General features: G+C 32.0%; 1 protein-coding gene across 5 annotated transcripts in view; it reads right to left on the reverse strand.

Moving 5' to 3' along the window:
* Pvr (PDGF- and VEGF-receptor related) overlaps positions 1-25176 on the reverse strand; it is a 60900-nt gene extending 35724 nt beyond the window's left edge. For all 5 annotated transcript variants that reach the window (XM_089631569.1, XM_089631567.1, XM_089631565.1 and 2 more), the window contains exon 1: positions 24519-25176. In XM_089631569.1, the coding sequence (XP_089487695.1) occupies positions 24519-24606 (88 nt within the window). In that variant the 5' untranslated portion in view covers positions 24607-25176. The remainder of the gene's footprint in view (positions 1-24518) is intronic.
* Positions 25177-25791: the final 615 nt, after the last annotated feature.

Below are 25791 nucleotides of genomic sequence, written 5' to 3' on the forward strand. Positions count from 1 at the left end.
ATGTCCGGGTTATGGGCTCTATAATCCGGGGTTTTCACGCCTCTTGTCCTGGTTGCCAAATTTTAGAGATGGCAACCCTAGTCTTAGTGGAAGCGAGTAAGCGTATCTTGCCATATCAGTCACACCCGTAATGTAGCTGGATTAAAAAATAATAATATTTGCCAAAAAAAATGTTTGAAAGTACTGATTTGGATTTTAGTATAGGATAAACGAAAATATCAACGGAACTGGATTTATTTCCAAGCCAATGTAGCCTGGGACTGGGGAATGAATTAACTGGATTGTTTTCGACCAATAAATATACTCATAGAACAACTCTGGAAGTCTCGTGGTGCAATTTGCTACACGGAACATTATTAGCTGAGTTAAGTAAGGTGCGTCCATTGCGTACCAATTTGTATAAATGTAACAAATCGCTCATTATTCTTCTGCAAGATAAGTAGGTTAAATCAAATTATTTCAACAAATCAACATAATTAATTAGCTCAATGGGTAAGTACGGATAGTTTTTAAATTGGTTAACCTTAAAAATTTGTGTACATCTCTCTCAATTTTTATTATGGGGACCAAATTGTGAATTTGTATTCTAAATTAGTTCTTCCTAAGGCACCGAGGAAATTTTAAAAATAATGGAGTGGTATAAAATCTTTTATTGTTCCACAAATAAATCCCAAGCAGTTCATAGCGTTATTTGTTACTTCATTAATGACAAATGTTAAATTTTCAAAGAGTGAGATACCTTGATCTTTGAAAGGAGACATCTTTTTACTAAGAACATTGTTGATACTGTAATGGAGATATTTGTTTCTAGAGATTAATTAATATTGACGTATTTAAAAACTAAAGAATTTACTCCTGTAAGCGATGAAGATCAGATGGAAGAATATTTTAATCATTGATGGAGGTAATCGCGTTGTAAATCCTAAGGTCATCCGCAAATAAGAGTATATTTACTCCTATAAATATTGTTACAATATCATTGATAAATATTAAAAATAATACAGGTCTGAATAGAGAACCCTGTGGAACTCCAATTGCTTTGAAGTTTAATTTAATTTTTTTACCGAGATATTTCTCGATGACAAGTAACATTTCAACCAATTAATGAATTACATTTAGGTGAAACCTTAACGAATATACTTTGCTAGAGTCTGTGTATATAATTATATAAATGATGAAATAAAAAGTCTAATAAAAGAATAATTTTATCGAGGATGGAACTTATAGGTGTGTTAAAATGATTGAATAGATTATGAATGAATATAATCTTACGGATTCAAAACAATAATTAGTATTTCTTTAGTTAGAATATCCGCGGAAAATTTTATTCAAAACGCGATGGTGACCTTACCAAATATTTCTTCCACTTTACCACTGAACTGATTGATCTACTGATTTGAAGGGAAACTGATGTCGCCATTTTACACGAGACCTTACTACTCCTGGGTCCCAGACAGGCCAATGAAATTAGAATTTTGATATTTTATCATTTTAATTGGTTGTTCCTCACCAGAGAGATAACATATTATCTCCTAATCTAAAACGAGGTGCAAATATAAAGGCAACGAAAATTATTTACATTCTACAACTATAACTACATATTACGTGTAAAAAAAGTTTGTCGGTCAAAAAGTTTTTGTCTAAAATAATATTCAAAACCACAGGCCACCGGTAGCCGAATGACAAATAAAAAATAATTATTATTTTCATCAGCTTTTCTACTTACAGTTTTTGTGTCAACAGCTGCGAGGTCACAAAGTATACAAATTAGTGTAAACACGCCGCAAACGGCAGATATTGTCAGCTTGAAATACGCTGTCAGTAGGTACCTACTAATAATGAGCAAGTATTGTTTCTGGGTTCTGTAAAATCTCTGGCTTCCTCTTACAGTGAGTCAATAGTGCGTCACTAATGCAGCACGTTTCTCTTGACAAAGTCTAGACCGTGGAATGCCAGGTAGGTACAGCCACCGTAACATTCTGAATGAGATTGTTGATATTTTAGTCATCTTCAAATGAAGAGAACATTCATTCATTCAACCACAAAGTGTGCCGTTAGAATTGTACAAATATTTCGAGTTTTTTGTTTTCCAACCAATTAAACCAAAAATAATTATAAAAATTCTTAATTCCAAATTTAAAATTTAATACTTACGTACCGTTGTTATGTGTGAAAACGCTCCTTAAGGCGATGCACTACGTGGTAATGCAAAATCACGTGTTTTTGGTTTGAAAATTTGGTCGCCTAGAAATGTTTCAGATGCTTTAATTAAATACTGCGAGTAGAACACATCTTGGCCTTTGCAATAATCGATTTTTTTTTAGATAAGTCTTTTTATAAGCCCAGAAAAAAATAATGTATAAGGCCTATGAAAACTATATATAAAAATGGTTTGAACGATTGGCTATAATCGTATTAAAAAAATAGAGCGTACCAAAGCCAGCAATACTAGCAATTGAAAAACGTAAACCGCCAATTTTTATTCGCTCTAGATAACGAGGAATTTAAATATGCACAAAGTCCGAAAGAATTAAATAACTATACATAATATTGCAACACATTAAGTCGTTGGAATTTGGCGTACCTGCCTCAGAAGAAAAATATTTAGATTATGTACCTAATTATTTATCAGAATTATTCCTAGTAGTATTTATGCAAAAAAATGCAGCTGCAGTGTTATTATTAAACCGCACGTAACCAAGTGGAAAATAGTTAGTATGCGCAGTATTCATAAATTATATATACAATGAAAGTATGCAGATAATAACTAAAGACACTACTACATTTTTTTATTAAAATACTGAAAACTAGGCAAATATCCATATAAACATATTTAGTAATCATTTACAAATAAATGTTTCATCATTATTACTATCGTCCGTCGTAACACAGAGATATCCAAAAACGTCAACTAATCTGAACATTGATTATAAAATATAAATACCATAAACCAGGAAGGTATGTTTATTGTTGTTGTTATACGCCCATAGGGGCTTTTACATAGATTATAAATAAGTTTTACATAAGTTATCGAGTTAGAATTTATACTAAGAGTTATAAAAGTGAAGAATTTTAAAAAAATATACAAGTAGTTTTTGAAGAATATGGCGTAAAGAAACATTTTAAACAACATAATATTTAACAATAACAAAGAACAAAATATAATATAAAACATTACAATAACATATCTAATCGTTAAATCTATTACAATAATTTGTATGATTCCACAAAGTGTTGGTTTAATTTGAATTTAAGATTATAAAGGGAATCATGGAATATATCTATAATACCACCAAACTTGTTGCCCAAATCATGCATCCTATTGGTAAGTGAGTTTGACTGATAGTTGGTTTTATATGTGTCGCAAAAGAATGTTGTATTTTGTCTAGTATTTCTTGTCGGTACATAGAGTTTAATAGCAGCAACGATGGCAGGGCTGTCAATAAGGTTGTTCATGACTCTGTATAATAAAATTAGGTCTGAAATGGTTCTTCTGTCAGACAGCGTAATTAAATTAAGTCCATTCATCAAATTTACATAATTAATGTTTTCTATTGGAATTTTAAGCTTGAAATTTAAGTACCTAAGAAATTTGTGTTGAACCCGTTCTAATTTGTTAGAGTGTACTTTATAGAAAGGAGACCAAATAGGTGAATTATATTCCACTTGGCTTCTAACTAGTGAAATGTAGAGTGTTTTCATGCAATCCAATGACTTAAAATCAGTTAGGGTTCTACAAAGGAAGCCAAGAATCTTTAAAGCCTTATTAGTTATATCATCTATATGCGCTGTGAATGTTAAGTTTGATTCGAATATAACTCCCAAGTCACGAATTTGTGATACTGGTGTTAATTTAACATTATTTAAATTATATTCATGTAAGATATGAGAATGAGTTCTGGAAAATCGTATTACTTGACATTTCTCAATGTTCAAAAATAACATATTTTGTTCGCACCATTTAAAAAATTTATCTAAATTAGCTTGTAAAATTAGGCAATCATATATATTTCGTATTCTTTTAAACAATTTTAGATCATCTGCAAAAAGTAGGACTTGTACATCTTTAAATATGTTTACAATGTCATTAATGAATATTAAGAATAATATTGGGCCAAGGTGGGACCCTTGCGGGACACCACTTGTGGCCTCGAATACATAGGATTCTATAAAATTAATCCTGACACAAAGAACTCTATTACTGAGGTAACTAATAATCCATGTCAATAAACTACCTTTGATGCCTAACAGTCGGAGTTTGGATATAAGAATATGATGTCGAACCTTATCAAATGCTTTACTGAAATCGGTGTATATAGAATCCACTTGTTGTTTCAGACTGAGCGATTCAGATATGTAATTATTGTAGATAGTTAAATTACTTAAGGTAGATCGACCTCTGATAAAGCCATGTTGGTTAGGATGTTTCTATTTTTGCCGTGGAAAAGCTACTTGACTTCGCTACTTTGTCTGCGGCTGGAAAATTTATAACGTTATTAAAACGAGGCTTATAACTACGTTACGAGAAAAAGATAAATCCGTGTTCTCTATTATTGGCCAAACATCTTTACGATCTGGTAATGTACATTGTGTAAATACATTGTACCTACTTAGCGTACTAAGTAGCCTCAAAGTATTTAAACAATTACAAGATGTAGGCCGGATTTGAACAGATGCATGCATTGTCGAAACAATATTATACGAATGAAGTAAAACTGTTTTTGCAGTTTTCTGGGTTTACCGAGATATTTTGCCTCAACTCTCGTACATTTATTAAAGAGAAACATGGTTTGATAAGACACAGGTGGGTAATAGTGCAACGCACAGTGGTATGAAACGCAATTACAGCTGGACAAAATTATTTTTATTTTTTAATGTTTTTAATTTATTTATTAAAGTTTGTATTCTAGATAAAATAAAATAATATTTTCACTCATCTAACTTACATTACACATAAATACATTACATAACAATATTTTTTTTTTTTTTTTTTTTTTTTTTTTTTTTTATTATGTGACGTTTTTTATTTTTTTTTTTTTTTTATTATTTAACATTATAAATGATAACAATATGCAGACTTATAAATAATTTATTCATTATTATTCTATTTCTCCATAAGTTGAGCTCCAGGAGCTCGTGTTTATGGGAGGAGTCTTTACATTCAGTTCTAATGATTTTTTAAACAATAATCAAAAACTTTTGAAATAAATACAAACATAATATTAACATAGGTACACAAATTAGAAAATTGTTTTTTTAAAGATAATTAAAATAATTCATCTTTTTACAGATTAAGTAAGCGTGAGGAAATTAAGGGTACAATATATCAAGAAAAATTTAGAAAAGTAGTTTTTTTTTAAAGACAATCAAATTAATATATATTTTTTACAGATTGAGTAAGTGTAAGAAAATTAGGGGTACAATATATCATTATCCAATTTTAGGGACTTAATTAACTTTTTGAATTGTTCATAATTCACAGTTTCGGTTACACTAATTTTATTTTTGGACAATAATATATTGTACCATCTCACACTATTATTCACTTTTATTGTTTTGTTGATTGAGCATCAAAGTGAACAATTTTTTTTAAACGTATCCACACTTTTTTCATTTTAAATTGTTTCTGGGGGGCAATTATATATGTTGCCCCCCTTGTAACCAATGGATTGCTTGCTGTAATGACTATGTATGGTGTTTAAATGTAATTTATCGTGTTGCCGTGTAAAGTGTGTGTATTTTAGTCTTGTAATTTTCTTAATGTTAATAGTTTTGTTTCCATATATAATTTTTTTGTGGATGTTCTAGGTTTGAAGTGAAATAGCTTTTTGATTAGTTTGTTTTGTGTTACCAGTAGTTCATTGCGTTTCCCTAGATTTCAATCAAATAGTTTAAATGTGAATGGAAAAAGCTAAAGGTTTTTCGAATCCCTGCTCCATGAATTTATATCGGAAAACCAATATCTCTGAATTTTTTTTTATTTTTCGATAGTTGACCAAAGTTTCAAAAAGCACCCATGGGTCACGGGTCATGAAGCATTGGTCTTAAAACCAAATTGAGTAATATTTTATTTTAAATGAAACCATAATTTTTACAGAACCAAAAAAACCTTTGACAACATAATTATCTCAACGACTGGTATCCACAATTAGATTACTTATTTTATTTTTGTTTTAAGGTTTTATTTCATATATTAATTTACATTTATTTTATTATTACAACAATAATTTGAACGGAAATTAATAAGAGCATCATGGGTATCCCGCATCCCCAATTGGGGTATGTTGTGAGGCTGAAGGTATTGGGGAGGGGAAGGAGATGTGGAAGAGTAGCGTCACCACAGTTTGATAATGCCTTCAGAAGGCGAAACAGCTGTCACGCGTAGTAATAATTGCACAGCAGAACATGTTTATAAATAAAATAATTTATTATAATTTGAATAAAATTGTATTATGGAATATATAAAAAATATCTCAAAATTCAGATGGAGTTATACAAAATAAACTTGATAACAATAAACACACTATAATTTATTACGATGTATCCGATTCAGAAATGCGATCAATTGGCAGCAGAAATATTAATAAAGTGACGTGTTTGACAAAATATTGATTTAGAAATTTTTTGTTCAATAAACGTTAATGTTGGGTTTAAAACGTTTAGTTGGTGCAACGTGCGACAGTGGGTTTTGTCAGCTCTTCGGGAAATACCGACATTCGATCCATGGAGTAATAATAATTACATAATAAAGCCTGTTTTAAACGACGCGACTCAATAAACGTATTGCGATATCAGCTTACTGGCAAATAGCGGTAAAGGTTGCCATTTCATTACATAATGGAAATCTAGATGTCGGTAATACTACCGAAATCATTTCAGCATTCGTACAAGTCGAAATAATTCATTTCATTTCAGTTTATGGTACAAAATAATGCTGATCAATCCAACAACGAACTTATTTTTTTATACCATATTTTGATCATTCGTATTATGAATACCGTCTATAAGTGGGACTATGACAAAAGTAATAATTTCGATTTGATTTTTTCGAGTGATAGATCACAAGTCCGTCACTCTTGGAAATACTGATCCCTAGATTCCTACCCACACCTCACCCCTTTTACCTTCCCAGAATTTCATCTATTTCCTTTCCTTATAAAAGATCTCCCACACAGCATCCCAAAAAATGACTTAGGGCCTCCTGTGTGGGGTTAATGAAAAAAATATAATAATAATGGTTGTGTTATCTGGCTTAATCGAGTGGTATTCAGATCTGGACACCAAACACGGCTAAAACCATTTCAAGCATCGCATCGTTTCGATTTCAAATGTTGGTATTTCACCATGCCACAAACAAACAATTTGCTATTTCAACGCCTTTCGTCTTTCATATAATATAAGTTATGGAAAAAGACATATACTATAACATGAGAAATTAAAATTTTGTAAGTAGTAAAGAGAAGTTAGGAACACGTGTAAATAATAATATTTTAAAAGACAAACGCATAATACAATACAAATAAAGAAAAGTAATCGAGAAAGTTTTTGTTTTAAAGTTGGTTTTTTATCGATGTGATGAAATAATGTAAGTATTTTTATTTCTGTGTGTATTTTTGAATACAATACGAGTATTCGAAGCACGACATGGAAACTAAAAGGTTATTACTTTACATCTTCGGTTTCATCACGAATAACCTCTACAACTAGCCAAGAGTAGGCACCTCGGCACATAAGTACTTGTTTATGAGAAGGTCATCACTAGTCTTGTTACCAGAGCCGGAACAAGTTGGGGCGCGATAATTTAACGCCTGGGGCACTTATTCCCTTAGTGAAAACGCGTCCCCTCAAAACTTTCTCAAGGTTCGTAAACATTCGATGTAATCACTAAAAATGGTCTAAGATTCAGTTTTTTGTTTTCTATAAAAAATAAGGGTAATCGTAACACGTTATCAATGCGTTTCCAGCACTGCTTTCTAGTACAAAATCTACCTATTTCAACCTTACCTAGAAAATAATATAGGTGAATTTGGTTTGTTGAAGATACTTTCAGTAACATTCTAAAACCGAAAAGTTGCGCATTGCTTGAAATAGCTTTAACCGTGTTGTGACCAGTTCTGAATAGCGACGTATTTCCCAACCTTCCTTTTCCCAAAAATCTTGTTCTCACTACTTTCTCCATTCTCACAATATAACACAACTGACTTAGAACAGCGGAGAGCATATGGAACTATTGTGTGGTATTCACACATAAAACGTATTGTTTAAAATTGCGTACTTGGTGGAATGGTTCGAAGTGTCGGATTCCACTAATAAGCCAAGTCCTCTATCACGGCACAAAAAACATGTTCCGCTTATTATGAAGGTAGTATGAGAAAATAAAAGATTTTGAAGTTAATCTTTACCTGGAAACGTTCGTTTTTCTTTTTAATTCATAAAAATATGCACAGTATCCGGAAACTCGTACTACAAGCGGAAAACTTGTGAATTCACTTTCAATTTCAAATTTGTAGTCGATTTTGAGGCTTAACTTTTTTATTTGAGCTTTCGTTTTCGAGTAAATCGAGTCATACCTTACATGAATTAAATACCTCTGTTTTTTATTTTTTATTTACTGTTATTTATTTTTATTTATTTGTTAACATGTAATTGTTGGGTTATGTGATATAATGTGTATTTGTTGAGTTAGCTGGAAGAAATAGGATTTAACCTGTAAGTTTACCCTTTGTACTCTTTTTGTGCAATAAATATTTTTTTGAATTTTGAATTTTGACATAAGTTGGAATTTTTTAGGCTAATTTGAAAATTCGATCGCTTAAGGGTTAATATCAGCAATTCGACTTATTTTAAAATCTAAAGAAGCCTCTAGACACTGTCCGAAAGTACCTTTATTTATTTTTATTTATTTATTTATTTATTTATTTATCAAAAGAAAGTACATATTACATATTGGATGCTTTGCCTGTCCAACTAGGAAAGTTTCCCGTTCTAGGACAGACAAATTGACATGTTTAGTTCATATTATTACTGAAATGTACATAATTACATAACAAAAACCAAAAAAAAAGTTTCATTTTTCTCTGAAACTAAGTTGTGTAATAAAGAAAATGTATATAATAAATATAAGTACACATACATTGTTTTGTGAGAAGTAGAAAAAATTTATACAAAAAAAATACCTAGTTCAGATGGGTAAATAATATTTTATGGGTTCTCAATGTGATGTAGAATCACCAGTTTCCCGCTTGTACAACGGTTTTCCGGACATCATGTACCTTTAGGTATAATATTCATGTACTTTTTTGTTTTTTAAGATTATAATTTCGTTTTTTGCCGTCTAATTTGGGCGCTCTCCGAAATAGCGCCTAGGGTCAGTGCTTAGGTTTTCCTGTCTTTGAACCGGCTCTGCGTTTTAATAAAGTATTAGAAATGATGAAGAAGCCAAGGTCACCAATAATAAGTAGCTAGGTAGGTATGATGCAGTATTAACATGTTAACGTGACAGTAACAGTATTAACGTGATTTTTGGGTTATTATGCCGTGTTGCGCTTCCTATTTCATTAGCCCATGTGCCATGCTTACGGTCTGTCAACCGACGACGTAGCGCTGACGAGCTGGACCGATGGTCCTCGTACATAGGGCGTAACCAATTGAATTGCACCACAACTCTTCATTAATTTGCCTACATAATACCGCCAGGGATGTACACGACCGACATGCACGGTACACCATTTCCAGCCTAAAGCTATCATCTTGGTGTTAAATAGAATCCCTTCGCGAAGGCATTATCAAACTGTCTAGCCTCTATGCCTTCAGAGGGTAAAACAGCTGTCACGCGTAATGATAATTACACAGCAGAACTTGTTTATAAAAAACCTGTTTGATTATTATTGAATAAATAAAACAAAAACCAAAAATTAAAATGGAGTTCTGCAAAATAAACTATATAAAGTAATTTTAAATATTCATTAAAATGTATTATTTAGGCAAATAATATAACTTGGTGATTGACTTGATTCACAGTCGTGTGTTATTATTTACATGTTTACGCGCAATTCCACCGTTTTCTGGCTTTTGTCAAATTACAATCTGATAAAATTATTACTCCAGCGTCTGGACGGTGTAGGCCCTGTGATTGGTCAAATGTTTAAATAAGACTTTAAAGATTAAGACACCATTTCATACTGAAATAGAATCGCCACATGTAATACGATATTTCTTAAAAAATATCGTTTCTGCTCATACAATTTTTGGATAATATCGAAGAAAATATGTCTTAGAAAGTTCATAATCCATTGGATTAATTACATTACAGTGAAAATTATCCACAATTACGTGATTACGTTTGACGTTTGACGAAAAAAGCAGGCGTTAATTCAATATGGCCGATTCCCGATACGCATCGCGGCTAGGTGGCCGACAGAGCGCCCCTCTGGCGGTGAAGAAACGAATCAAATGACTGGCGCGTATATTTAAATATGCAAAATTACTTGAACATCAAGCATTTAATAATAAGATTTCTTCTGGAAGTTTAGTTCTACTTTGAAATGGCATTTTTCATTATTATTTATAATTTTTTTTTGCTTATTAATTACATCTGATTTTATATTGACATGTTTTCTAATTTCTAAAATTTCTAAATTATTTATTTGCGATGCTTTAATCCTGAGTGAAGTATTTTAAGACCTGAATTTTTATCGAAAGTGTGATTCAAAAGATGATTTGCAAACTCATATTCACTATTTCCATTTAGAACCCTGAGATATTTTTTAGTTCGGACTTCAAAGTTTCTATTGGTTCTACCTTTGTAAAATAAATTACAAATCCAGCCCAATTGAGTTTATAAACTCCTGATTTTTTTGTTTGATTTTCGCAATCTATATTATTAAGAATATATTTATTCATTCTGTTATTAGTGTAAAACGCCGGTTGAATAGTACCAGGAATGTTTATATATATCATTTTAGAAGTGTCGTTATCCACAAACAGAATTCTACGCCATTGTTTATTTATATCTTAAGAACTAGGGTAAAAATACCGTTTGAAGATAATATGTTTAATTATTTTATTTAGTATTTCAACTATCAATTTATTAGAATAACCGTTATTAAATGTTATTTGTCTTATGAATATATTGTTTTATGGTTATATGCAAAAAAAAATTTCAGGTCTTAAAATACTTCACACAGGATATAAAGCATCACAAATAAATAATTTCGAAATTTTAGAAATAAGAGAACATGTTTATAAAAGTAGATGTAATTAACAAGAATTTTTTTTTATAAACTCTCTTTTAAATATTTTCCCACTTAACTGGTCTTTCATATTGTAATTCATAATTCTTATAAACCCAGCCTACTCTTACCCCTCCCCCCTCCTTCCACTTCTTTTTTCCAATTGTAATCTATATTTAATTTTTGACTTCGGTGTATACTTCGTTCATGAAACATGTATTGGTTGTATATAATAAAGTGAAGTTAAAAAAGTTATTTGTTTTTTAATAAAATAAAGTTTAATCGGATAACATTATTTTATCTATTTCCATTGTATATCAATGCATACGTACATAATAAAATGTAAACATTATATTTATTTATTAATTGCACAATTTGCATGGCGCCGCTTTTGTGAGATATTACCTCAGGGGCGCTATATTGTAATAATCTACCTTTATATATAGATTTTTACTCTCCTGATGAAGGTGTATATATAATCTAACTTTAAACTTTATTAGATACAGTAACAGTTTTAGGAAAAGAATTTCCACCAGTTGGAGTAAAATTCACACCTTTTAATTAAACCGACTGCTAATCACATTGCACCATTACCCTCCTTTTATCCATAAACACGGGTACAATTAATCAATATGTAATAATGTATTATTTCAGTCAACTTTGTTGTAACTATCTTTAATTGTTGTGACAAACTATACGATATTGATTCAACTTATAGACATTGACGGTTGTAACACATATTTAAGCACTGCAAGTCTCCTATGAGCAAATTATATTAGGTACCATAACAGTTAATATCAGTTGTAGACATGTAGTCAATAATAGTGTTTCATTTGAAATAATCCATCACAAATACGTAAAATTTCATTTATTCAAACAACTGTCATTCTTATTATGCCTAAATTGAGCATGTTATTATTCATTAACTCCTTCCTGTTCCGTGTTTTAACAATATATACTCACCCTCTCTCTGTGAATGACCTAATATCTATCTATTAAATGTAACTGTTGTTAATATCACTTAAACTGGGCGCAGCCCAACCAAGTGCCGCCCGCAGGGCCCAGCAGCAAAAACCCGCGGAGCGGGTTTTTAACTGCTAGTTTATATTATTATATTAAATTACCTGTTACAATAGTACCCGTGGGTCAATTTGACGATGATAAGATAATGACATTCAGCGTAAAAGCGGTATGTGCGAAAACAGAAATCTGCATTACCGACAGTTTACTTGATTGCAAGCTAAGACATTATTACTTGATATCTGCCGTGTACAGAGACCATAGAGCATTCGTCGCGCAACATTTCTCGCACCCTTGCAACTCTTGGTTTGTGCCAATTCTTTGCCTACCTATGGGCGACGGCATTAGATGACAAGCTTTGTAATTAGTATAAAATCTGCTTATATAAATTTACCCCCTTGCTGACGTTCGTATTTTGGATTTTGCATGATTGTTACGCAACCATTTACGATACATTAATGGTTGTTTGTCAGTTGTGTAGGATTTATAATTGCATTTATTAGTAGTACCCTTATTGTTTTCCTTAAGTAGGTACCTATTGAAAAGGATTAAAGTTTATTTTTGTTTTTAAAATGAATAAAGTGATTGAATTGAATTGAACGTTGGCTATAAATTATGAAACGCATTACGGCTTAATAAACCAAAAATTAATCAATTTAAAAATTAATCTATCTTGCTCAATGAGCCACTTCAAATTTATCACAGATCTATAATAAATAAGCATTGAAGTCACAGATTGTGAAATCGTGTAGCCAGTACACAAGTGCATGTATTTTTCCTAGAATGTAAACACACCTTGCTCATACCTGCATCATTCGTGTGTTATCATGATTATTTGAAGTATTTAATAATGTCGAGTCAGAGAAACGTTAAAAAAAAATTATTAAAAAAAACCAAAGTGATAAATAGATTTTATTTTATTAATATTATTGTTTTTGATTAATATTATTGTTTTTTTATTAATATTATTATTTTATTTAGAGCCATCAAACATAAAAAAAAACATAAAAATTCATTTAATTTGATGGTCAACACCATTTGAAGCCCGCATATCAAATTTCTACCTATTTATAACATTTTTCTTTTGAACACAAGTTCCTAAGAAAATACATGTTGTTTTTGAAGAATAACATACATATATACATTTGTAGTCGAAACGGTAATTATATGAAATTCCCCAGTAAGAAAAAAATAGCAAATTATGCTAAGAAAATGATTATGAACACATTTTGTTTTGTTTTGCTACATGTTCTAAGTATGAAAAATTTCAAGGGGTATCTTTATGCGATTAAGGCATTATTTGTCGAGCAATTTTTGCTGTATTTTAAAAGAGTCGTATTTTATCAAATATTCCCACAATTAATTATTATCGTTATTTATAAATAAGCGAGCTCCCTCTAACTTTCTTATTTACATATTATCTCTCTTTCTTCTCTGTATTCTTCTTTTTGAACGCTTACTACTTAGCTGTCATGTATAACGCGATCGTTATGCTTGACAGCTTATCACAGTTAAACCAAAAGTGGAAACGTGCCGAATTCAAATACCGTTCGAAAGTTAAAAATTCAAAATGGCGGTGATTATCGATTTGATTGTCTCCAAACACGATGGAGTAAAATACCCCAGTGTTATTCTAATACATTGGTGATAGAACAATATACATACCTAACCTAACCTATTGATAATATTTTATACTGATAGTTTCGGTTAGGAAACACCTATCTTCCTACCTATCTATGTGGGTGGGTATAACATACATTTACAAAATAAAGTTTTTTTAACTCAGCGGATGTGGGATTTGACATCTAACATTAAAAAAACTTAATTTATTTGTCACATCTGCACATCTCATGTCGTCAATATAATTTAAAAGAGAAATGAGTGGGACGAATATAATTTTCATTGTTTGGTTTGGTCGTGATATTCGAACTACGAACCATGTACGGTTTTAATATGGTGAATGATGTAATTTGTTATTTCGAGCAACGTTTCATAATTTGCATGGTGGAAAAATATGTGCTTTTAATTTTAATTATTGCTGTGACAGTTCTGCCACGAGATGTCGCATTTATGATGGATAAACCAATAATTAATGTCATGTTTTGGGAAGCCATTTTAAGCAGATGTCAAAAATATTGTGATCTTGTGGAATTCACATATTTTGTTTAACATTTTATGTATTACTTTAAATTATTTTTTACAAAATTATACGTATATCTTTGTATATTATAAAGTTTGTAATCAAAAGCAAAATAGTATGACAACAATGCAATTGTTACAAAATGTAGGATTCGTGGTATGGATGCATCTTGAAAAAAAATATTTCGTCAAAAAATTGAAGAGGAAATATTTATTTTATTTGCTTGTAGGCTGCTCAAATGCAGAGCCTGTGCGGAAACTTGTTTACCTACATATATTTAAACATATTTTTCCCTGAAATGATCATAAGAAAAACATGTTAATGTCTTTTACAGTAGTTAAACATTCTTAGACATTTCTGTGTTTATAATGGGAGTGCCAGTACAAAGTACAAATTACGTAGGTACGTATTTGATTGCATACCAATGTAGAGTGTTCGTTGTTGCGATGTTAATTTTTTGTGATAGAGATCTAAATGATATTGAGCATATCATATATTATTATAGTATCAAGAGCTTTATTCATACGATGACATAGTAATAAATGATTATGCATCTGTCTGACAACCAAAACGACGGTCAATCGTTGCTGGAATTTCGAATACAGTGCAAGAAAAGATATATATCCACTTAATTGAGCAGATGGTCATATTTCATTTTTTTTGCCAAAATCGGTACAGAGTTAACGTCAATCTATAGAAAAGTCGCATTATTAACAATGTAAGTATTGCATTAATAGCGAAGAACCTTTAAATTCTTGACACATCAGTTACGATTAAAATAATTTCTGTTTAAATATTATATTGGAGGTAGGTACTTTATCGCTTTTCTGAATTGTTCACACTCCGATTTTGAAAGAGACATTTCATATTTCACTGACCCAGATATACACAGACAGACAAACGACATCAATTCTTCGATCTCGTATAATTTCTCATGCCTGCATCGCTTCGTCTCCTGCGTAATCATGACGAGGGATGCTATTCGTTAGTTTATTTCACCCCACCACTCTGGATTACAGATGTGATCCCTGGGAAGGATTTCAGAACTGTGATGACCGATGAAAGGTCATGTTTTCCTCTAGAAAGGTTTAGAGTTTAAAGAGTTTACGCAGTTAACCCAGAGGATAAAACATTATTTTTCTCTTATTCGGCTTCACTCTTAATACGCAATATTTCACTTTCAAATAAATGGATTTAGCTTTATTAATTCAAAACATGATTTATTATGTCGGGGGAGACGGAAAATTACGCACTTTTTATTTTAATTTCGTTTATTAAGTCACTTACGCGATATGTCAATTAGTATGCGGCGCCGTTATAGTCGCAGCCGACGGCGACTATGTTCATATCAAGAGTTGGATTATATTCATAATATCGTATTAGAATTAAATCACAAACCAGTCTATACAAACATAGCGTAGCCCACAAACTACTTGAAAACTGGGATATAACTCTAAAGGGGACGCGAGCAGGCGTTATTAAAGGTTCCCCAACATTTATAGTAACTTTTAGTAATTATATAACTAAATTCAAGTATTAATTCAAAGTAAACATTCCATATTTACCGTGAAGCGGAATTCGTAACCTTTACCGATAAAAAAATGGTTAAGGGAACATATTACGTTCCTTTGGGTGGAATGTTGCAGGTGTAACCTGTTTTCTCAGTGAACCCATAAAGTGGCTGTTAAAGTTTATTACACTGTTTTACTATTGTTGAACTGCTATACTAAATACATGTCATACCTACTTTCATATTGATTACACTCAAAAATAAAGACTAACGGTGTTCACCATTAAAATTGTGCATTTATTTAAAAATCCCGTTACAAAAGTAATTTTTTGACTGTCAGGACGCTTTTGCGTTTTACGACAGTCAATTAGCTAAGTATTTTGGAATTTGTAGGTAGGAACTATAAATAATACTTTAAAGATGGTACAGCACCATTAAGGTGATACTTAAAAACATTATTGAATTAATATCTACTATTTACCAATCACACACCTTTTATCTGTGCGTCTCTTAAAGATAGCGGCATAAATTTATCAATTTTGTGTAATTGTATTATCATAGTTGAGATAGTTCCTATAATCAAGTACTTACAGCGTTAAAAAGATGTTTAAAGAGTTTACAAATGTATTTCAGGAAACAAAATCGGTGCAGAACTTTAAAAGTTTTCATTGTGACAAATAAACAGATTTATGTTTTATGGTATGTAATTTATTCGATGAAATAACTATAGCAATGGCTTAATGACATTTCAAAGCTTAGATGAATTAATGGTTTTACTGAACTAGGTTTAGTGTACATGTTTTAGATGGAAATTTTGTTTATTTTGAAAAGGTACATTACATTATATGGAAGGAAGCTTTTGACTATCCAACTAGGAAAGTTTCCCGTTTTAGGACAGTTAAATTATCAGGTTTCAAATTATCATACATGTATACAATTACATAATAGTAACACAATTACATAATAGTAGCACTATCTTGTTGAACAGTATGACAAGTTAATATACCTATTTCATCCGTACATTCATATATGAATGGAATTTTAAATGGCCACCCTTTTCATAAGCGGTGCTATATTTTTTGTTCGATCAGTAATCATTTGTGATTGTTTCAATTTGGGAGGCGGGTTTGAGTAGTGCCGCCCGGGAACCATTAATTGAATAACCAAGACCTCTACTATAGGTCACTCAAAATCGTTCGTACGTTTTGTGCCCGGGTTCACCTAATGTGTGGCGGGCCGGATTTGGAGAGACTGGTTGAAGGAGATACCCTCGACACAGCATCCACAAAGAAGAGACGATGAATTACCCCAGGGCCTTCTGTGTGGAGCTTATGATAAATACGAAGATTTTAATTTTAAACCCGTTCTTTAAAATGACAAACAATTTTTGATTTAGTTAAAATTCGCTCCATTGAACAAATATCGCGTCGGTATTATATTTTACACTAAGAATTTACCTGTGTTCCAAACTGGATGAATGACTTCAGAAATCATTCTTGATCCGAAAACATCATCATTCAAGTAGTTTACTGGGGTGTTAGTTCCACTAACCCTGAGTAGTTGGGACTCGTGGAGGTCAGCACATGAAGTGATATTTGCTGGTAATATGAATTACGTCATGTCTCGTGCAGAATTTGAGATGCTATACACAAGGCTTGGTGTATGACGTATGTTGTATGTTGTTACACCTAATGAACGTAGCAGCGTATCATTACATTAGGAATGCTAATCTCAGTTCAAACGAATGAGCATTATTGCTTTACATTTTACAAGAATGCAATTCTAGAGAGAATCAGTCTTATTATTCTAAGAAGGAAACACAATATCAATGAGTAGGAAGTCAGGTACTTAGCTAAATGGCGCCTGAAACAGGTTGAATTTAAATTTTGAAATAATAATAAAACTGTCATTTATCGTAACGTTTTGCAAACTTTGAAATAATCACACTTAGGTATGTAGGATTTGTCAAGCTGAAAAAAATTGCCTCACAGTGTGTTTCGAATTTTAGTGAATTTGAAAAATTACGATATCTGTCAAAAATTTAAACAAAAGAAATACACATTTCAAATTAATAATTATTAATGAAATAAAAGTAGGTGCCTACTTTATCGCTTGTATGATATTTGATTTAAAATAACTACTATTATTTTTCGGAATAACTTTTATTGAGTAAAACCTCAAATTGTAATATTTAAATATTGAAGACAATATTAGTGATTTTTTAAACGAAAATCTGAAACAGAAAAATCTCAATAGATGTCGCACATTAAAAATAAAAACAATAAGATAGGTTTATCTAAAAGACGCTGTCTAAGATTGCATTTAGTTCGGGTTGAATCTTGCGATCATACATAAAGATAGTTGCCAATAAAAATGTGCGGTGAAGAAAATGAAGACAATGTTGGTAGTTCTTATTCGAAGTATGATACAGTTAAAAGTGACCGAGTAGGATAGGGTCCCATTAGCGCAGTTGGTAGAGCATTGTCCCGGAAAGACAAGGGTCCTGGGTTCGAGTCCCAGATGTGACCGTTTCCTTTTCTGATTTTTCTGTTTCAGATTTTCGTTTAAAAAATCACTAATATTGTCTTCAATATTAAAATAACTACTTTTAATTTTGAAAATTAATAATTTATTTATCTTGAATAACTAATTGCATTAAGGAGCTACTATTACCCACGCTACTGACATTAGTATATTTAAAATTACTTACCGATATTTATAGGTACCCTGTCCCTCTAAAATTGTCCTATTCAACTCTTTTTCACACGTTTTTGCTCCTCTGAGACAATTATGTATTCTGTGACAGAGTGTGACAGTATGTAACTACTAATAATTATTTATTTATTGAGATCCCTTTTTATTGCTGTCTTAGATAAGGACATACCTATGCATAAATATTCATGTATTAACTATTTATAGTAGGTAAGTTTTGTATTATTTGTTTCAAGAATAGTCTAAGATTAAATTGTCATAAAACCAGGTAATACTAGTGATATTTTAGCGATAAACTGAACAAAAATGAATCGAAGTTCGATGTTTATGTTTTGAAGAACGACTTTAACCTGCTAACGCTGAGTACATTGTTTATTGTTTTCCTCTACCAAATAAAACCTTTGTACAATGCATCGCGCGTATGTAATAAACATAACATTTCCACAAGATTGCTCATACAAGAAATCAATCAATCGAATCACCATAAAGTTTGGTATGACTAATAATATAACAAAGGAATTTTGTTTTGGTTTAGAGTGGAAGGATTGTATCAAAATTTGAATCGAAATGTTGCTTCGGCGATCAGATTTCTTTTACGAAATTTCCAAATATTATCAAATATTCCACAGTCCCAAATGACTAAATGTAGTTTCGTTTTTTTAAATTAGATTCTTGACGTGTACGATGGAGAAGGTAAACAATGCTCTACAACTCAGAGAAAATATTTGTCATTTCGCACAAGTTTAACGTAAAAATAAACTGTTACCGGGCAACTCAGAACAGTGGAAATTCAATATACTCTTGAAAAGTTATACATATAAAGTCACGAAATAAAATAAAAAAAATAAGTTAAATAGGTTACCTTAGGTGAGGTTTATAGGACAGTTTGTTTTTCATCATTTTTAATGACTGTCACTTATCAAGTGTGATGAATTGCCACTGTCCTGAGTTGCCATGGAACCGTCGTGTTCCTGGCAGGAATGTTACGAGACAGTACCCGGGGCCGACCCTGTAAGGCCCAAGGCACCAAGGAGCCAAGAAGCTAATGCGCTGATAATACCTAGCACTAACAGAGCGCCCCTACGGTGTTTACTAGCGTCATGCTCCATTTGATTCAGGGCCGGCGTGAGTGGTTTATTTATGGGGCCGACACCGGGTCAGCATCACTATATTATTGTAACTATTCCTCTTCAACGTCGCAATATTGAATAATAATAAAACATTTGGGAAACAAATACCTAATCCGATATTGGTGGTATAATACTTAGTGCATCAATATTGCAATATAAGCTTACTTTAATACGTTTTTTTTCATCGAGTTGAGCTGATTTGTTTGTAGAAACTGTTTACCTATGGATGTGTGCTTACCTTTAAATTACTTGTATTATCTTTATTATTTTTTCTTTCGTGCACAATAATTGTAAATATGTTTATGTCAGTCATAATTATCTACTGCACTGTTTATATCAGTCATACTTATCTACTGCACTGTGTATATCAGTCATACTCATCTGCTGCACTGTTTTTGTCGGTCATACTTATCTACGGCACTGTGTATATCAGTCATACTCATCTACTGCACTGTTTTTTCGGTCATACTTATCTACTGCACTGTGTATATCAGTCATACTCATCTGCTGCACTGTTTTTGTCGGTCATACTTATCTACGGCACTGTGTATATCAGTCATACTCATCTAATGCACTGTTTTTTCGGTCATACTTATCTAATGTACTGTTTATATCAGTCATACTTATCTACTGCCCTGTTTTTGTCAGTCATACTTATCTATAGCATTATTTATGAGTATATTATATAAATTATGTAAATGTATACTTTAAAAGCCTTAATGGGCGTAAATACATATACAAATATCAAAAACTTGAAAGTAACCATGTGGTGGGCTAAAATTTTTAAAATCATGTGTTGCCAACATTGTAATCATGACAAAAAGCAGTTTTTTGACAACAAAACAACATGCAGATGATTTTCGTGACCATTTTTGCAATTTATCGTCATCATAAAAACACTGCATCGACTATTCTTAAACCTACGTAATTTACTATCATGATATCATCTCTAAATATCATAAAATAAAGTCGCTATCCGTATCTGTTTGTGCGTTTAGTTCTACTAAACTACGCAACGGATTTTAATAAGGTTTTCATCTTCAATTAGAGAATTTCTTTCGGAAGGTTTATGTATATAATAAATGCATATCATATTTATAGAAAGTAGAGAAAAGTCTCCGAGTAAAGGCAGGTACTCGGCAGCTAGTATCTAATATAATATAACTTATGGATATCATCCTATTACCATCACGATGCATTTCAGCTCTTCGCACACTAAATCGTGATTCAACAAAATGTATGATCTCATTTTGGTAGGTACCTATGCTAGTATCCCTTATCCTTGACCTGAAAATCACATGCCTGGTTAGGGCCACCCAGGTCTCCATGGAAGTGAATAATCTTCTGATTATGTATTTGTTATCATAGAAAAATATTAAGGACGCTTATATATCACATTCTTTAACTGCTTACCGTGCTTAGTGGGATAGTTGGGATGTAATATTAGGGTAGAATGAAAATCACCAAACATGATTACATCCTTTCTTTAAAAAAAAGTAATATTATAAACATGTATGAAAGCCAACGGTTTTTTTAGGACTCAAAGTGCACATAAAAAGATAGATATTATTTTTTTCCTATTCGCATGTCTTATTTTTCATGTACCTACTTTGTATTTTGATGAAGAAACCTTCGGTTTTGAAACATATTGGTAATTTTTATTAAAAATAGTGGTGTGAACAAATATTGCTATTATTGAAGAAGAAAGGCTTTGTTTATCCTTAAATTCCATAAATTTTCGCCGAATTAAATGTCTTTTTTATAACAATGTATATTTACACGGTTATACAGGGTGTCCTGGGTAAAGTGCACAAACTTCAGGAGGTGATTCTAAATGATACTACAAGTAAAAAAAATAACAAAGTTTTTCGAAATTTCAACGTTTAATTTTAGTTTTTTTTTAACCTTAACTCCACACAGGAGACCCTGAGGAAAATAATTTCCCTCAAGGCCTATTTCATCTTTAGGGATACTGTGTGAAAGGAAAGGAATGAGAAATAGTTCTAGAGGTGTGTAGGAATCTAGGGATTAGCGTGTCCAGGAGTGATGGACTTATGAATCTAATCCTGTGCAAGGCAATGGGTCAAGAGCATTTTAGTCAATGGTCAGGAGATATCACTTGGAGAGGTCAAAGGGTCTCCCCAAACCAACCTCTCCCGATCTGGCACATCACGCAGCTGGTGGAACACACCTCACCCGATAAGCTTGGGCACATCAGCTAAATCACTAAACGTAGCGAAGGTGTGACCTATGGCGGAGGTGTTGGTTATCCTATAAATGGTTCCCGGGGCGGCGGTACATAAAAATAATATACTTTAATGGAAAAATATTTTTTGTATGGAAAAAAAACAACGGAATTTCCAAAAAAAATGTTTTTTTCTTCTACCATCACTTGGAATCACCTCCTGAAGTTTGTGCACTTTACCACCGACACCCTGTATACCTACATGCTGCTGAAGTACTGAATAACTAAACCAAATTGAAGTGTGTTGTAAGCGTTTCGGTTTGCCCGAATTTAGGTTAGGTTAGGTTGGAACTGTTGTGGTAAATTAATTTTTTTTAAATTTATATGAATTTATTCTGCGCCCCTGTCTTTTTTGTTGCGGAAATGGATACCACTGCAAATTCAACTTGTGGTCACCACTTATCAAGAACTTTACTATTGTCAACATGTTTTCGAGAATTACTTTTATTTCTTATAAAAAATTGTTGGTAATCCACATTAAAATAAACGTGATCGAATACCGCCGAATAAAACCCGACAATCGGAGAATTCTGAAATCTGGTGTCGAGTTTCTTTCAAATCGTAAGGAGAATTACTTATCTTGAAACTCCTTATCATTTAAAACCAACATTATACAGGTTATTGTGAAAGGTTGTTCGATTATATATCGAGAAATATTAATAAATGACTCGACGTAGTTCTTATCACAGATCGAAGTAGATAACATTGCAGGCAGTCAAAAGTAACTAAAGCTGCCATGTTTTTTGCTATTCGAAGTTTTTTTTTGTATATTTCTATTTGAGTTCCTTCAAAGTTTTTTTTGCTTTTTTGGCTTATTATATAAAGCTATTCGAATGGGAATGATGTATGATACACTAATCTCAAGGTTCTGTTATGGCATTCATGAACTCAAAACCCATCAAATGCCAAAAAACTGCAGTGTTAGGACGTGTTGCCGCCCTCGTCGGTAAATTATCAAATGTGAGCTTACCAACTGCTCGAGATCGAGACTATGTCATTACCAATCGGGGAATGATGAAAGGCTGAAGGTATTAGGGAGGAGAATGAAATGAGGAAGAAGAAAATGTGGAAGTACCTGGTTATTCAGATCTGTTCACCAAACACGGCTAAAACCGGTTCAAACAACGCCTATTTTATTAATTTTTGTTTGGTTACATACCTTCCGTATAAATTTTAATCAATTCCAAATGTATGCTGAAGGTATAATGAAGTGAATAATTGTAAGAATTTTAATATTATTAACATAATTTTAATTACTCTAAATTGAACTATTCAGATAAAATATGATTAGTTAAAATAAAACCAGGGATTTATTTTCCACTGCAGTCATATAATGTAATCTACTGTGGTGACGTCACCGACTGCAAATTTAGGTGTGTCGATCTGTTTATTGATAGATTCGCTACTAGATAACCTTGTGCTTAAGCCTAAGACAAATGATGTACCAGAATCCCATACTAATAGAGGAGGTATAACTGCATTCAAATTATATTATTATATATCAAAATCATGCATGAATAAATATTACTTGTGGGTGAGAAAAACAGCCAGCCGTAGTGTGCAGTTAAACAAATCATATTACAGTAATGTCTTAAAAGACTAAGTGGATGTCATCATATACCACTTTATATGTTAATGTTGCTTCTTGCAAAGAATACGCAGGCAACCTAAGTTAAATAAATACATTTTTAGTGAAATGTAGCTCACAGCATTTTTATTAGTTGTTATGGGAAAAACCTCGAAAGATCGCGCATGTAAGTCTGTGCCTCAAAAAGTCGCAGGCACATTTGATTGTGGATTTAAACTGTAAATACCTAGATAAAAAATCATCTATATTGCACTTATCTACAACAAATACGAATCTTGAGTTAAAATTAGCTGTATAGATTGTATTAACTTGCAGCCACGTACTAACAGTAGTACTTCCAATGTGTATGGAATTGAATCCAAACTTGTTTGTTTCGTATAATATATACATACTACATAAACACAACGTAAAAAACGACTGAGGCTACTGTATTGGTTGTAACTATGAATACGAAATAAAATAATGTATACAAGAGGATTTTTAAGCGCGTTTTTAGCATTGTATTCACAACTTAATAATATATAGAAAACATTACATGTTGGTGTACAATAACAATGCAATTAATGTGCTTCTTCATTAATTTACATGCCCACCATACATATTTATTCCAAAATAAACAATGTATCCGCAAGACCATATTTGGCAATACAATAATATCGTGTGCGATCGTCAGAACACGCGATCTTTTGAGACGTGATCTTTTGAGACGCGATCTTTTGAGACGCGATCTTTTGAGACACGATCTTTTGAGACGCGATCTTTTGAGACGTGATCTTTTGAGACGCGGATCTTTTGAGACACGATCTTTTGAGGCGTGATCTTTTGAGGCGCAATTTCAAGTGCGCAAACTTATCGATGGCTTCGTTCTGCTATCAAAAACGATGAATAACGTAATAACTTACAACTACAAAATACGTAAACCGGTTAGAAATAATTTCTCACCTTCTCCATAAGTCGACACTAGAGCAAGACTAGCAGACAGCAGAACAAGAAACTGGAGCGAGTTATAAGCCAATCTCTTCCCGCCCATTTTCTCGTTTTCTCTTATGAGTTTTCCTGCGAAGATCTCATTAACGAAGCTGACAGCACGATAGATAAAAGATCTCAACACGCCAGCGATATATCTTTCGATCTAAGTGGACGCATTTGACATTCTCGATTAAGGCTGCCAAGAAATATTGACTACAATATAATTAGCACGATTTACACATCACTGTAGTTATGATATTTCATTGAAATTCTTCAAAAGTCTTGCATTGAACTAATCAATTCAATTAAATTTTTCACCCAATAAACAAAATGAATTGTTATTATTTATTTCGAAAATATTTGTTGTAATGAATCACTTGTTGAGTAGCACTGAGATTGAGTAATCACTTTCAAATAGCATATTGTAGTACAGTATAATATAGTACAATAAAATAAAGCTTTGTAATATAACACAAGTGGGCGTATTGCACTAGTACGTATATCGTTAACACTACCAGCACAATTTTATCAACGTGCTGAGTACATGATATGCCCAGCACTGTAGTTATAACGTTCGAGCTACGGAGACAGACTGGGATTATATTGAGTAGAGACGGTTGACTCGCAACTTGCTGATTGCCGACTGACTATGACTACTCGACTCGTATAAAGTTAGACGCGTAAAACACAACACTACGGCGCATAATCAGAAGCAGGGTGGGTCAACCACGGCTCGGAAAATGAATACATTATTTTTTATTGTTTTTACCATAAACCATCTGATTTAACCTTGCTATACACATTGTCGATTTATTACATTATTTAATGCCAGTTATAAATATTTATAAATGTAGCGCCTATGGATCAAATCATTGAAGTCAGAAACGAAAATTATGTAATTTTTTTTGGTGCATTTGTCATTTTAGTTCTAGTTTTATTAACCGACTTCTTCTAGGAATTAGATTTAATAAAGAAATGATGAATATCATTTGATCCTTTACAAGAAGGGCATAATTGTCTGATTTTTATTGATACTCGTTTCATTGAATAATATTGTAAGATATGAATTATGGTATCATATCTAATATTTTGACAGTTTAATAGACATTTCAAAGTTCAAAAGTTCATCATAGAAATGATTTTAGTAAAGTGAAGAGTTTTATGAGCTGAAAAGATATTTTTTAAACTCTCGTCTGAGTGAAATTCCTCTAAGATGTAGGACCGAGGACCAGGAAAATTATAAGTA

The sequence above is a fragment of the Hesperophylax consimilis genome, chromosome 5, assembly GCF_061612785.1.
Source record: "Hesperophylax consimilis isolate HC1 chromosome 5, BYU_Hcon_1.0, whole genome shotgun sequence".
Classification (NCBI taxonomy): Eukaryota; Metazoa; Arthropoda; class Insecta; order Trichoptera; family Limnephilidae; genus Hesperophylax; species Hesperophylax consimilis.